Source organism: Centruroides sculpturatus, unplaced genomic scaffold (genome assembly GCF_000671375.1).
Source record: "Centruroides sculpturatus isolate CEXI.00-Female unplaced genomic scaffold, Cexi_2.0 scaffold589, whole genome shotgun sequence".
In the NCBI taxonomy this organism is placed as follows: Eukaryota; Metazoa; Arthropoda; class Arachnida; order Scorpiones; family Buthidae; genus Centruroides; species Centruroides sculpturatus.
In genome coordinates this window covers 122,523-135,896 of record NW_019384972.1, presented here as the reverse complement: position 1 = coordinate 135,896, position 13,374 = coordinate 122,523, and the positions used below count along the sequence as shown (strand labels likewise).

The 13,374-nt window shown below is 29.1% G+C and overlaps 2 protein-coding genes across 5 annotated transcripts in view; both read left to right on the top strand.

Moving 5' to 3' along the window:
* Window positions 1-1,263: 1,263 nt before the first annotated feature.
* Window positions 1,264-13,374, top strand: part of LOC111632625 (serine/threonine-protein kinase 40-like) — a 16,170-nt gene continuing 4,059 nt past the window's right edge. Inside the window, exons 1-5 of one of the 3 annotated variants that reach the window (XM_023377116.1) lie at window positions 1,264-1,285; window positions 3,714-3,868; window positions 4,470-4,555; window positions 7,588-7,722; window positions 11,073-11,303. In XM_023377116.1, coding sequence (XP_023232884.1) covers window positions 3,757-3,868; window positions 4,470-4,555; window positions 7,588-7,722; window positions 11,073-11,303 — 564 coding nt within the window. In that variant the 5' untranslated portion in view covers window positions 1,264-1,285; window positions 3,714-3,756. Of the gene's footprint in view, window positions 1,286-2,001; window positions 2,168-3,713; window positions 3,869-4,469; window positions 4,556-7,587; window positions 7,723-11,072; window positions 11,304-13,374 lie in introns of those variants that run through there. The other 2 variants (XM_023377115.1, XM_023377114.1) reach the window with 2 other exon arrangements.
* The window catches only part of LOC111632624 (serine/threonine-protein kinase 40-like), a 17,114-nt gene continuing 15,229 nt past the window's right edge, over window positions 11,490-13,374 (top strand). For both annotated transcript variants that reach the window (XR_002757897.1, XM_023377113.1), the window contains exon 1: window positions 11,490-11,578. The gene's annotated coding sequence lies outside the window, so the exon portion shown is untranslated. The remainder of the gene's footprint in view (window positions 11,579-13,374) is intronic.

The following is a 13,374-nucleotide window of genomic DNA, read 5'->3' as shown; positions in this document are numbered from 1 at the left end:
ATTATCCGACCCAATTGGGGACTGGGGTTGGTCGGATAAATGGAAAAATACATTATTAGTATAGTATATTAGTATATCCCATGTAATTAGTATATCACTATTAACCTACTTTGCGTTGAATTTTCATCAATGTTAAAACCCTAACAAAAATTTTTTAAAATAATAATCGTCACTATTGTATTGTTAAAAATTAGAAAATTAAGCCTTGTTTAAATACTGGCTCCCTTTTAATTCGAGCCAGTATTGCCAGCTAAAACACGTAAAAATAGTATTAAAGTAGCCAAGATATAGCCAAATATTGTAGTGCCACATCACTAGCAGACATTTGAATTTGCCGACTAGAACGCATTCGGTTAACCGATGTGACGGTTGATCGAGGGTCGGATAATCGATGCTCTACTTTATTATTCTGTTTTCTTAAAAACCCAAGACCTCAATAAAAAAGTTGGCTCAATTCAGTTATGTGAAATGTAATAAAATTAATTCTTTCAATTATTTTGAACATTAAGTTATTAAAACAATTTTAAACACTATTAAAATATGTTTTAATGTTAAATTTGAAAATTGTCTTGTGTTAAGATTACAGTATGAGCAAAACAAATATAAAATAAATAGTTCACACGNAATTACTTTCTTTTGAACACCAGAGAATTTTCCACCTTTAAATAAAGAGTAATTTTCATACCGCCACTGCTGGAATTTGTTATATTGCCCGCCTGTCTTTGCCTCCGATCTCAGCATCGAGAACTTCGGTAAGTTCTATACTCTACAGCAAAAGTTTTGAAAGTACTGTAATTACAATACATTCTGTTAGCTAGCGACAAAGGAATAAATTACGAACAAAGAAAACTGATTAATATTTATATTTTACATTTTCTCTGTTATCGTTTATACGATAGTTTGAAATTACAGTCGATTTCCGTATTCGTAAATTTAACCATAAAGTAAATACGCGGAGTAATTACGTAGAAACGGCGTGACAGCCGTCCGCCACGAATCGAGGTTAAAATCCAAGATGGCCGTTTAGTGAGGTTACCGCTCGGACATTGCCCTTTACTTATAAACTACTTGCCGAATACAGTACTTTATTTATTTCTGCAGTTTCAGACGTCGGTTTGTTCATTGTACGTCTTTATTACACGTGTATTTCGCATTTATAATACGAGTTTAAATTTGCTTAATTTAAGAAATCTGTCTATCTACTCGTCAACTTGTTTGATTGATAGTGCGAATAAGCTAGACCTTGCCTTTCATTGCTTTATAATTCCACTTATTTAATTAACAGGTTAGTGTTAATCTTCTTTCCACAATACATTTTGTTAATCTAATTTGGCACTATAATGTTTTTTTTTTTTTTTTTTAATTTATTTTTTGTGGTTCGTTTCTCACACGACCATCGTCACTTTGTAACTTTTGCAACATTAGTCAACTGAATCTTTCGTTTTTATACTTGTTGTTTAATGTATCGAAGGCTGAACTTCCTAATCTTAAATTTAATATTTATTTAGAAAACATTTACGCAGTTATAAATAAATGTGGCTCTGGGTCTATATTACTGAATGATTTTTATAGCTTTAGCGACCGTTACCGTCCGCCGTTAAAAAACAGACCCGACGAAAGCTAAAATACGAGACCAAAAATAAAGAATAAAGCGCAAAACAAAAATAAAAGTTGAAAACAAAAAAGTAATTTAAGGAAATGGCGTTTATGAACCGAAATAAGGCGGCTTCCCCGACACTGCATCCGAGTGTCCTAAGAGAAAGAACAAGAAACAGCGAACAAAAGGAAAAAATGAGACGTCATTTTTTATTGTCAACAAGAAAACTATTGATAATATTATTAATTAATTAAAATAATTTCTGATATATATACGAAAAGAACGTAAAAGATTGGTAAATATTTTGATTTAATTGTATATGTAATATTATTTTATAAATTTTACGATATAAAATAATCAAAAATATTAGTAAAAAATATATTTCGTAAATAAATTTGAAATAGCTGGCAACACTGGACTTTGAAATTTGATTTCCTGCGTGCGTGATCAAATGTAATGTGAAGTTGGAATTTAAAATTAGAAATTAAGAAATGGTTTGTGACGTTCGACACGATGTCGTGTTGCATTTCGCGTGCAATTTGCTTCGACATTTAGAGAAAAGAATGTAAGGTTTGCGTCATTTACTGCATCAAACATACTTTTTAATTAAATATTTAAGTCGTGTAAGCGGTCCAACAATGGCACTTATTTAAAGTTTAATAACATCAATATATTGCTTTAGAATAAATTTTCTTAACGTGAGTATAACTGTTTAATTAATGTAATAGAAGAGGCGTATAAAGGCTTCTACATCGTTCCGTGTATCCGTACGACATTTGGCAAGAATATTCTTCGACGTCCTCGACCGCCACCGCCTCTCCGGCCATTCCCTTATAACTTAACTGGCAATTTTGTTTTTGTGGTTTTGTTGTTGTAAATATTTGGCTTGATAAACTTACGTTTTAGTCGGTGGCCCTTTATCCTACGGGCAAAAAAAGGCCCCGAACCCGTCTTTCATAAACTCCTTACGATAGTCGGAATATAGAAATTTAAATTCGGCACCGTGTCCGGGGACCCTGGATTGCCTACGGAATTTAAACCCTTTGGAGGTCGCCTTAAAGTAAACGGACGCGGCGTGTTCTCTCCGGAGAAAACGTCCCGAGTCTACCCGGCCCGTGGAATTCTCTAATTCCGGTTTGCCCGGGTTACCGCCCGCCGGCGATTAGAGTCGCCGAGACTGGCGTTTTTTTGCCGCCTCTTCCGACCCGGTCCCGTCGATTCCGCACTACCTCGAGAGCTCGAGCCGTGCCGGGCGTGCCCGGCCGGTTCGTTTATGTTTTTGAAATGTAACTCCTTTAGTCTTAAAATTAAAAAAAATTAGATTAGATTTGATTTTTATTGCTTTATTTAAAATAATTACGCATAAATGGTATAAGTGTCGCGATAAAATTATTCCATAGACGGATTGTGCCACCGACAAATCTTGTGTTGTGATTCGCTTACTCCCGTTATAAATCCATAATAGGTTACTTGGTTAAAGTCCAGATACGTATACCGTCGTGGCGGTTCATCTCTGATTCCAGCAAACAAAAGAAAGGAAACAGTGGGGACGCACGTTCTAACCTAACCTCCTAACCTAACCTATTCTAATAAATTACCATAATTATTACCAATCAAATTATTAGAATAGGTTAGGTTAGGTTAGGTTAGAACGTGCGTCCCCACTGTTTGCTGGATTCAGAGATGAGCCGCCACGACAGTATACTTATCTGGACTTTAACCGGTTACTTTTTAATTGCACGCTACGTTAATGAAGCTGTTTTTTCGGTTTAACTGTGTTATATTAAGTTTGTCTTAATTTGATTTTAATTATTGTATTTCGATATTAATATGGAGTCAATAAAGAGTTTACGGTGTGGTATAGTATGGGGAATAGTATTAATTAGGCCGGTTTTTAATTGTAACTTCGAGCAAACGGAAACTACGTTTATCTGTCATTTACCAATCCCTGTGCGTGCCAATTAACTGAGAGTGTACTGTATTTAAAGAATTTTAATATATCCTATATTTAAAGTAGGAGTTATAAGTTCTTGAAATAGTATATACTTTTCACAAGTTGATAATTAAAATTTTATAATATATTAATTTAAATGTGAATATAATTAATTTATTTCAGAAAAAAGTAAAGTTATGAAAATAGATATAATGCAGCTGTAACTATGAAAGAAGTGCAAAATTTATATCAAGGGACTTCAAAAGATACTTTTTGCCCTTCTGAAGGCACTCCTGTTGATTGTAAAGTGATAAAGACTGCTGGACCATATTTATTAGGTAAAAATAAAAGATTAATTAATTTAAATTCGGTTACTATCATTTTAAAGATAATTTTCTGTATTATATTTAGAAATGAGCAAAAATTATTGTGACACTGTCACAATGCCGGGCTGCAATTTTTAATGATATCTTAGTATAGTATATTTAATTTAAAATATATGCTTTCCACCTGAAATTAGTAGTGGCTTGCCCCTGTACGTCATATTTTAGAGTCGTGCCTGTCATCTATCTAACGTCTTTTGGGGGAAATTTTTGAATTGAAATAACACGACTTCCGGTTTGCATTGGAAGTTTGTATATAGTTAATTGGGGCCTCCTGCCCCTAAATTTTCCATATCTGGTCTCGTCTTCCGTTTATCTAACTCCGTTCTCGAGATTAAGGAAAGACGGACGGACGGATGACGGTGGGAATTTATAGGTCTAAAATTTTTTCAAATTGCAGCCCAATAAAGAACAATTGCTTTTTGTAAAATTTTACATTTAAGATGTGATAAATTCAGTTTGTGAAAAGCTTTCACTTGAAACAGTTTTTGCTTGAGAGTTTTCTTTTCTTATGAAAGTATTTAAATATTAAAAATTATCATTTAAAATTTAATAGGTGCAAGACTTGGTAGCTCTCCAGTCAGAAGTATTGTTCAGTGTTTAGCTAGAAAAGAAGGAACTGATGAATTTTTTACTCTCAAAGTAATGTTATTCATTTTCATTTCATTTAATTTTATTACATTATTATAAATATTTTAATTAATATGAAAGTGTTTTTTAATTGAACAATATTTAATTCAAAGTTTATTCAAGGACTATATCGATGTATTTTATTAAATATCTCCACATTTAGAATCCAAACTAATTAGAAAATACACAAGTAGCTATTAAGAATATCATTTTTTTGATTTTATTTGAACAAAAGCTGTAAAAAATTAAATTTATAATTTGTTTTTTATTCAGTTTAAATGTGATTATATACCTTATCTGTGCATTCTCTATTTGGATTCTGAAGATGAGATCACTTCTGATACTCAAAGAATACATAAATTTATTCAATCAAGATGTCTTGTCTTAATGATTTCTACTCTATCTGATATTCAAAAAAATCTAAACCCCCTTTTTTTAATATTTAAACTAATGTTAGGATTAAATAATTTTATGAAATTTAGAATTTTTATAAATTCCTAAATTATTGTGAGTGTTATTATTATTAATCTATATATATGAAATTACATGTTCTGACAGACTGACTGATTCATCATTGCCCAGAGCAAACCGCTGAACCTAAAGAGGTGAAATTTGGTATACAGTTAGGGTACACCATGAGAATACACACTAAGAAGGGATTTTTCGAAATTCCCCCACGGGGGAGAGGGAGAGCATTAAGGCTTAACCTGAAGAACAGCTTTTACTGTGCTATTTTATATGGGATTTTTGTATTTGATAGTAATAACTTAATTTTCAAACATACAATATTTACCAAATTATCCAAATCATTTTCCCGAGCAATGCCGGGCTCATCTGCTAGTTAAAAATATAAACATCTTAATGACTTTTTCTGAATTTGGTGATTTTGTCGATATACTAATATTCCATTATTTGGTAGGTAAGCTGGCGAGGCAAGATCATGACTTTTATTTGTTGAACGAAAAGTTGAAAGCAACTGAGGAAATATTATATTTGGGGGTTCTTATTACCTCAACGTTGTCTTTTGGAAAACATGTTCAGCGGATGAAGACCAAAGCATATAGAATAATTAATAATTTAATTAGTTTATTAGTAAAAATGAAAATCAGTTCTATTCAAATGCAGTTTCGACTCTTTTCAGCGTTGGTTTTCAACTCTATTTGCTATGCTCTCCCATTATGGGGTCTGGACTGGTTATCCTACTTTGAAAAAATTCAATTGCTATTTATAAGAAAAATTTACGGATTAGATAAAGCAGTGCCGGGATATGCGATTTGCCATGATACTAACAGATTGTTATTAGAATCCTACTTGGTAATTAGGACCATGAAATTTCTTAAGAGACTGTTAACTAGTGAGAACATACAGGTTAATACAATACTAAAAGTTTTAAAGAACTTGGCAGAGAACAAAAAGAATTATCAAAACAATTGGTATAACAAACTTAGGATCAAATTGGAAAGTTATGGTTTGTCTCATTTACTATTTAACAGTACAGAAACAGACTGGAATTACGGAATTTCTTTATTGGTGGAGAATATGTATAATAATTCAATTGATCGTGAGATGAAAAATTTACAGGAGTCAAAATTTCACCCATGGTATATAGTTAATTTAAATTTCCCTCCAGCAAATAATTATATTCATTATAAAATACCATTTGGGATGAAAAGATTTTATATGCAGATCAGACTAAACAGTTTTTATATTATAGTTGAAGGGAATTATTTGGATATCAGGAATAAACAATGTAGGCTGTGTAATGACCAAATTTCTGTATATCATATAATTAGTTTGTGCAAGGGTTGTTCCAAATTTAGAGAACAGACTGGTATTTCCACCTTGTCAGCCATCAAATCTATGCAAGAATTCTACCAAAAAATATTTCAGATGGGATCAATTATGATTACCAGAATATATCAGTTCTTTATTAAATATATTAAAATGGTTGAGAGTCTTAATGAATGATTTATAAATTTACTTTTATTGTTGTTGTTACTTCTATCCAATATTATGTCACTTGATTGTTTAAATGTATGAATAGAAGATAATTTACATAATAATTATTTATTGTCGGAAGATATATTATATATTCACTAGTATTTGTAAGCCAATGTACTCCTTGTAACTGGAATTTGTTCCAAATATCGCTAATAGAATTGTTTGCACTAAAAATATTAATTCTCTATAATGAAGTTGTTTATCAATTTAAAATTCAATGAGTTAATCAAATAATTGAATTTTACATAGATCTATAAATTTATTTTATTTGTTTAATCATTATTTCTAATTACTGAAGAATAAATAATTCTTTAACTGAGAAAAAAGTGGACGAAGAGTAGTGTGTGTGTGTGTATATATATATATATAGTTCTAGATGACAACTCTTCGTATCTTAAAATGTAAATAACTAAATTGATTAGATTCACTTTTTATGAAAATATAGATTTAAAATGCAAATAGCTTTTATGAAAATAAAAACTTGAATATTTTATATGAAAATATAAGAGTATGTATTGTTTTTAAAGTATTTATTACGTGTAATCTGAAATATTTATCATTATATATTCTGTAATCAATATGTAATGATATATACTTCAGAAAATGAAATGTTTATTTGTAGATTCCTGTTTAAGGATGTTTCTAAAATGCTAAAAAATGTATCATATTTTAGTCCCTATTCATAATTTTTCTTTCAAAAATACTAACTTTATTGATGGGATAGAGAAAATGTTGGAAGTATTATACGATTAATGCATCAGAATGAAAGTATTAATTCCTATCACTGAAAAATTATTCATCTAATTTTATTGAAATTATATCAGGTTTTATTACATTTGCTTTTTAGAATGACTTACATTTTTTATATTATTTTTAAAGTTCATTTTCAAATTATTTTTATTAAATTGAAATTTTTGTAAAAATTAAATATTGTTGAATTTATTATATTTTAAATTAATATTATACTCTTTCAATGCTGTTACAGACTTAATTGGCTTAATATATTGTATAATTTCTAAAGTAGTAATAACTTTTTCTTATAGATTTTGACATTGCAAAATCCATCAGAGGAAACGCAAGATGATCGTCAGGGTAAAATGTTACTCCATACGGAATATTCTTTATTATCGTTGCTTCACGATCAAGATGGTGTTGTTCATCATCATGGATTATTCAAGGTATTTTATTATTATTAAAGTTGTTGAATTAATTAAATAGGCATTTAACTATATATGAGTTTTTAAAATTTGCTACATATAGCTGAATATGTCTATGTAAGAAGAATTAATATCGAGATATATCGAGCCAAATACCCCTAACTTTGAATAATTATAGAAAAATTCCGAGATGGTAAAATTCCATTCCTTCTTACGAATCAAGATATTTAAACAGAGGGCAGGAAATGGTTTAATAAACAAATAATGTGGAAAACTTATAGTAGTAGGTAAAAAAATTACATATATAGAGGCATTGTCTTTCAGATGTAATGCCTTCCCAAAAATGTATGAAAACAGTCAAATAATAAGATTCCACAATTAAAATAAGTTCTATTCTTAGAAAACTAAAAAGAAAAATTATAAAATTGTTATTAAGGTAGGAATGTTGGATGTGTCACACGCATTCATTGTAAAAAAAATTGTTATAATGCATAAAACATTAAAGCCATAGATTACACTGAAAATAAACAATAAGAATTAATTTTCACAAATGATTTTACTGTTAAAAATCAAAAATGGCAGAAAGTGCTATTGCTTGATATCCCAAAACTTTTATTTTTCAACTGAAAATGTACAATTAACTAATTTTGCATAGAAAAAGTGACTTATCAAATCACTTTTTTGATGCAAAATTAATCAATAATGAAATAGTGACTTGTCCAAAAGTCAATGACCCTTAAATGGGCTAGCAAAAAAGGATCGATATTATAATTCTAATTATCCACTCTTCTTACATGATTTTAAACAGAGGTGAACACAATAAAATGCAAAATCCAAAAGTAACAGATATATTTTTTTCTAAGAACATTATAATTTGATTAAAAAAAAATCATTTATTTAAATTATTTGTGTAACAGAATGAAACTACAATAGAGCATTGATTATCCGACCCAATTGGGGACTGGGGTTGGTCGGATAAATGGAAAAATACATTATTAGTATAGTATATTAGTATATCCCATGTAATTAGTATATCACTATTAACCTACTTTGCGTTGAATTTTCATCAATGTTAAAACCCTAACAAAAATTTTTTAAAATAATAATCGTCACTATTGTATTGTTAAAAATTAGAAAATTAAGCCTTGTTTAAATACTGGCTCCCTTTTAATTCGAGCCAGTATTGCCAGCTAAAACACGTAAAAATAGTATTAAAGTAGCCAAGATATAGCCAAATATTGTAGTGCCACATCACTAGCAGACATTTGAATTTGCCGACTAGAACGCATTCGGTTAACCGATGTGACGGTTGATCGAGGGTCGGATAATCGATGCTCTACTTTATTATTCTGTTTTCTTAAAAACCCAAGACCTCAATAAAAAAGTTGGCTCAATTCAGTTATGTGAAATGTAATAAAATTAATTCTTTCAATTATTTTGAACATTAAGTTATTAAAACAATTTTAAACACTATTAAAATATGTTTTAATGTTAAATTTGAAAATTGTCTTGTGTTAAGATTACAGTATGAGCAAAACAAATATAAAATAAATAGTTCACACGTTTTTATTATAACAAATAAATTTACCAAGAATGAACAAGTTAGGAATAGAATATGAATCAAACAAAAATGTTTAAAATTTTGTTTGAATGCTGTTTAGAATTTCTCATTGTTTGTGAGATGCAGTTCACAGAATAAGGTCTATTTTTGGATGATATAGTAGTAATTATTATTTAATAATTATAGATGTGTATCTACTGTATTTACTTGTATATAAGACAATCTCGCATGTAGGACAAGGTGTAACTTTAAAGACCAAAATAAAGAATATTAGATTTAATACATTTCTAATTTTATTTTGTTTAATCACAAATAAAATATCAACTGCACGTAAATGCACACAATGTCCCACAAAAATTACTGGCATTTTAAACTTTAAAGAAAAATCTTGTAAAATCGACCACATAATTTGTTCACGTGAAGCTGGACAATCGGGTATCTTTTTTGCCAGTTCTTAACAGTCGAATCACTCTTCGTCGATTACACTTATGGGTTTCTCCAAATTCTGATTTCTGAATAATCATCTGTTTTTACATGGGAATGGATTAAAACTTATATTGGGCTTCCATCTGATTTTGGAATTTAAATTTGGAATTCAATTGAAAAGCTTTACTTTTCCTACTACTATTCATCTTTACTCCTGACAATATGCAAGATCGATTCAAACAACCCAGATAAATACCAGAGGGTGAGCATCCGGTAAAAACTACGAATACGCTGTTCATAAAAATTATTGCAAAAATTCAAAGAATCCTTCGCTCGCGTGTATAGGACGACCTAGGTTTTTGAAGCAGTGAAAAATGAATAAAAATCTCGTCTTATATGCGAGTAAATACGATATTTACTGTTTATTTTTTTAAAATAATCATTAAACATGACAAATATGTAATTTCCAATTCCAGTATAATTATGTGAAAACAAATAAACAGTAATCGCATTTTACTCTTAGACAATGCAACTTGCGTGGAGAATGTTTTAAATTCTTTTTTTTGTTCTATTTTAGCAATAGTAAATTTTTTGTGTATGTGACAAAATATTTACATTTAACTTAAAAATATGCAAGTATTGAATACTATTTAACAGACTGTTCCTCAAAGATATGTCTAAAGACCCGAAAAAGTTTGCGATTTTTATATCAATCAACTGTAATAAAGTAGTATTTTAATTTTAAATATATTAAGCATTAAGGAGCAAGATTTTCTGTATAATTTTCCTTCAATACTCTAATTGGTTTAATCTGATTTGAATAAACACTGCTATTTTATTTGATAAATCCAAAAGTAAATAATTTCTATTGATACTAAACTTGTTATATAATTTCAGTAGACAAATATTGTATACAGTTATCTATTTTTACCTAAGTTAATTTTTAAATTGTAAAAAATAAGATTGATAATGAGATTTCCTGTTGTTTTATAATTTAAAAAAGTTTTTTTAATAACATTTAATTATTGAAGCATGTTAACTTGATTTTTTTTGTTTGCATTAAAAAAGTAAAATAAGTTATTGGAAGGTAAAATTTTTAAATTTAATTTTTGACTCCATAGAAAATACATTATATTGGAGTAGAAAGACAGTCAACAACAAATTTTTCATTTTAAACTACAAACCATTTAAATATAATTAGATAATGAAGTTTTAAATAAATAAATTGTTTATATTTTGAAATAGTGTTATTTATGTTAAAATTTAAATTATTTCAGTACTGTTAAAATGATTAAATTTAATTTACAAAACTGTTTTGGTTTAAACTTGTTATGAATTTAAAGTATTATTATAATAAATTTTCAATCAATTATGTATTTTATAGGATGAAGCTTGGGAAGAGAAAGAATTATCTACAGCCGAACTTGTTTACACGGGAAGGAAAAAGAAGCGACTGTGTTTGGTACTAGATTGTCTCTGCGCTCACGATTTCGGTACGCGCACGGCCGATATGGTAAACATGCAGCATTACGTGATTAAAGAAAAGAAATTACCCGAAAGAGAAGCAATGTTAATATTTCACGATGTTGTTAGAATTGTCTGTGCCCTTCATAAAGTAAGTAAATATATATCAATACAGGAATTAAGTTATAAAATTTTAGAAATACATTGCACTCTTGCTAATCTAATTAATTTTGTTCACTTTTCCAGTAAACATTGCAACCAAAAACAATCTCAGATTACTTTTGAAAAGTAAATAATGAATTTTAAAAATTGTTTATACAGTNCATTTAAAATTTAATAGGTGCAAGACTTGGTAGCTCTCCAGTCAGAAGTATTGTTCAGTGTTTAGCTAGAAAAGAAGGAACTGATGAATTTTTTACTCTCAAAGTAATGTTATTCATTTTCATTTCATTTAATTTTATTACATTATTATAAATATTTTAATTAATATGAAAGTGTTTTTTAATTGAACAATATTTAATTCAAAGTTTATTCAAGGACTATATCGATGTATTTTATTAAATATCTCCACATTTAGAATCCAAACTAATTAGAAAATACACAAGTAGCTATTAAGAATATCATTTTTTTGATTTTATTTGAACAAAAGCTGTAAAAAATTAAATTTATAATTTGTTTTTTATTCAGTTTAAATGTGATTATATACCTTATCTGTGCATTCTCTATTTGGATTCTGAAGATGAGATCACTTCTGATACTCAAAGAATACATAAATTTATTCAATCAAGATGTCTTGTCTTAATGATTTCTACTCTATCTGATATTCAAAAAAATCTAAACCCCCTTTTTTTAATATTTAAACTAATGTTAGGATTAAATAATTTTATGAAATTTAGAATTTTTATAAATTCCTAAATTATTGTGAGTGTTATTATTATTAATCTATATATATGAAATTACATGTTCTGACAGACTGACTGATTCATCATTGCCCAGAGCAAACCGCTGAACCTAAAGAGGTGAAATTTGGTATACAGTTAGGGTACACCATGAGAATACACACTAAGAAGGGATTTTTCGAAATTCCCCCACGGGGGAGAGGGAGAGCATTAAGGCTTAACCTGAAGAACAGCTTTTACTGTGCTATTTTATATGGGATTTTTGTATTTGATAGTAATAACTTAATTTTCAAACATACAATATTTACCAAATTATCCAAATCATTTTCCCGAGCAATGCCGGGCTCATCTGCTAGTTAAAAATATAAACATCTTAATGACTTTTTCTGAATTTGGTGATTTTGTCGATATACTAATATTCCATTATTTGGTAGGTAAGCTGGCAAGGCAAGATCATGACTTTTATTTGTTGAACGAAAAGTTGAAAGCAACTGAGGAAATATTATATTTGGGGGTTCTTATTACCTCAACGTTGTCTTTTGGAAAACATGTTCAGCGGATGAAGACCAAAGCATATAGAATAATTAATAATTTAATTAGTTTATTAGTAAAAATGAAAATCAGTTCTATTCAAATGCAGTTTCGACTCTTTTCAGCGTTGGTTTTCAACTCTATTTGCTATGCTCTCCCATTATGGGGTCTGGACTGGTTATCCTACTTTGAAAAAATTCAATTGCTATTTATAAGAAAAATTTACGGATTAGATAAAGCAGTGCCGGGATATGCGATTTGCCATGATACTAACAGATTGTTATTAGAATCCTACTTGGTAATTAGGACCATGAAATTTCTTAAGAGACTGTTAACTAGTGAGAACATACAGGTTAATACAATACTAAAAGTTTTAAAGAACTTGGCAGAGAACAAAAAGAATTATCAAAACAATTGGTATAACAAACTTAGGATCAAATTGGAAAGTTATGGTTTGTCTCATTTACTATTTAACAGTACAGAAATGGACTGGAATTACAGAATTTCTTTATTGGTGGAGAATATGTATAATAATTCAATTGATCGTGAGATGAAAAATTTACAGGAGTCAAAATTTCACCCATGGTACATAGTTAATTTAAATTTCCCTCCAGCAAATAATTATATTCATTATAAAATACCATTTGGAATGAAAAGATTTTATATGCAGATCAGACTAAACAGTTTTTATATTATAGTTGAAGGGAATTATTTGGATATCAGGAATAAACAATGTAGGCTGTGTAATGACCAAATTTCTGTATATCATATAATTAGTTTGTGCAAGGGTTG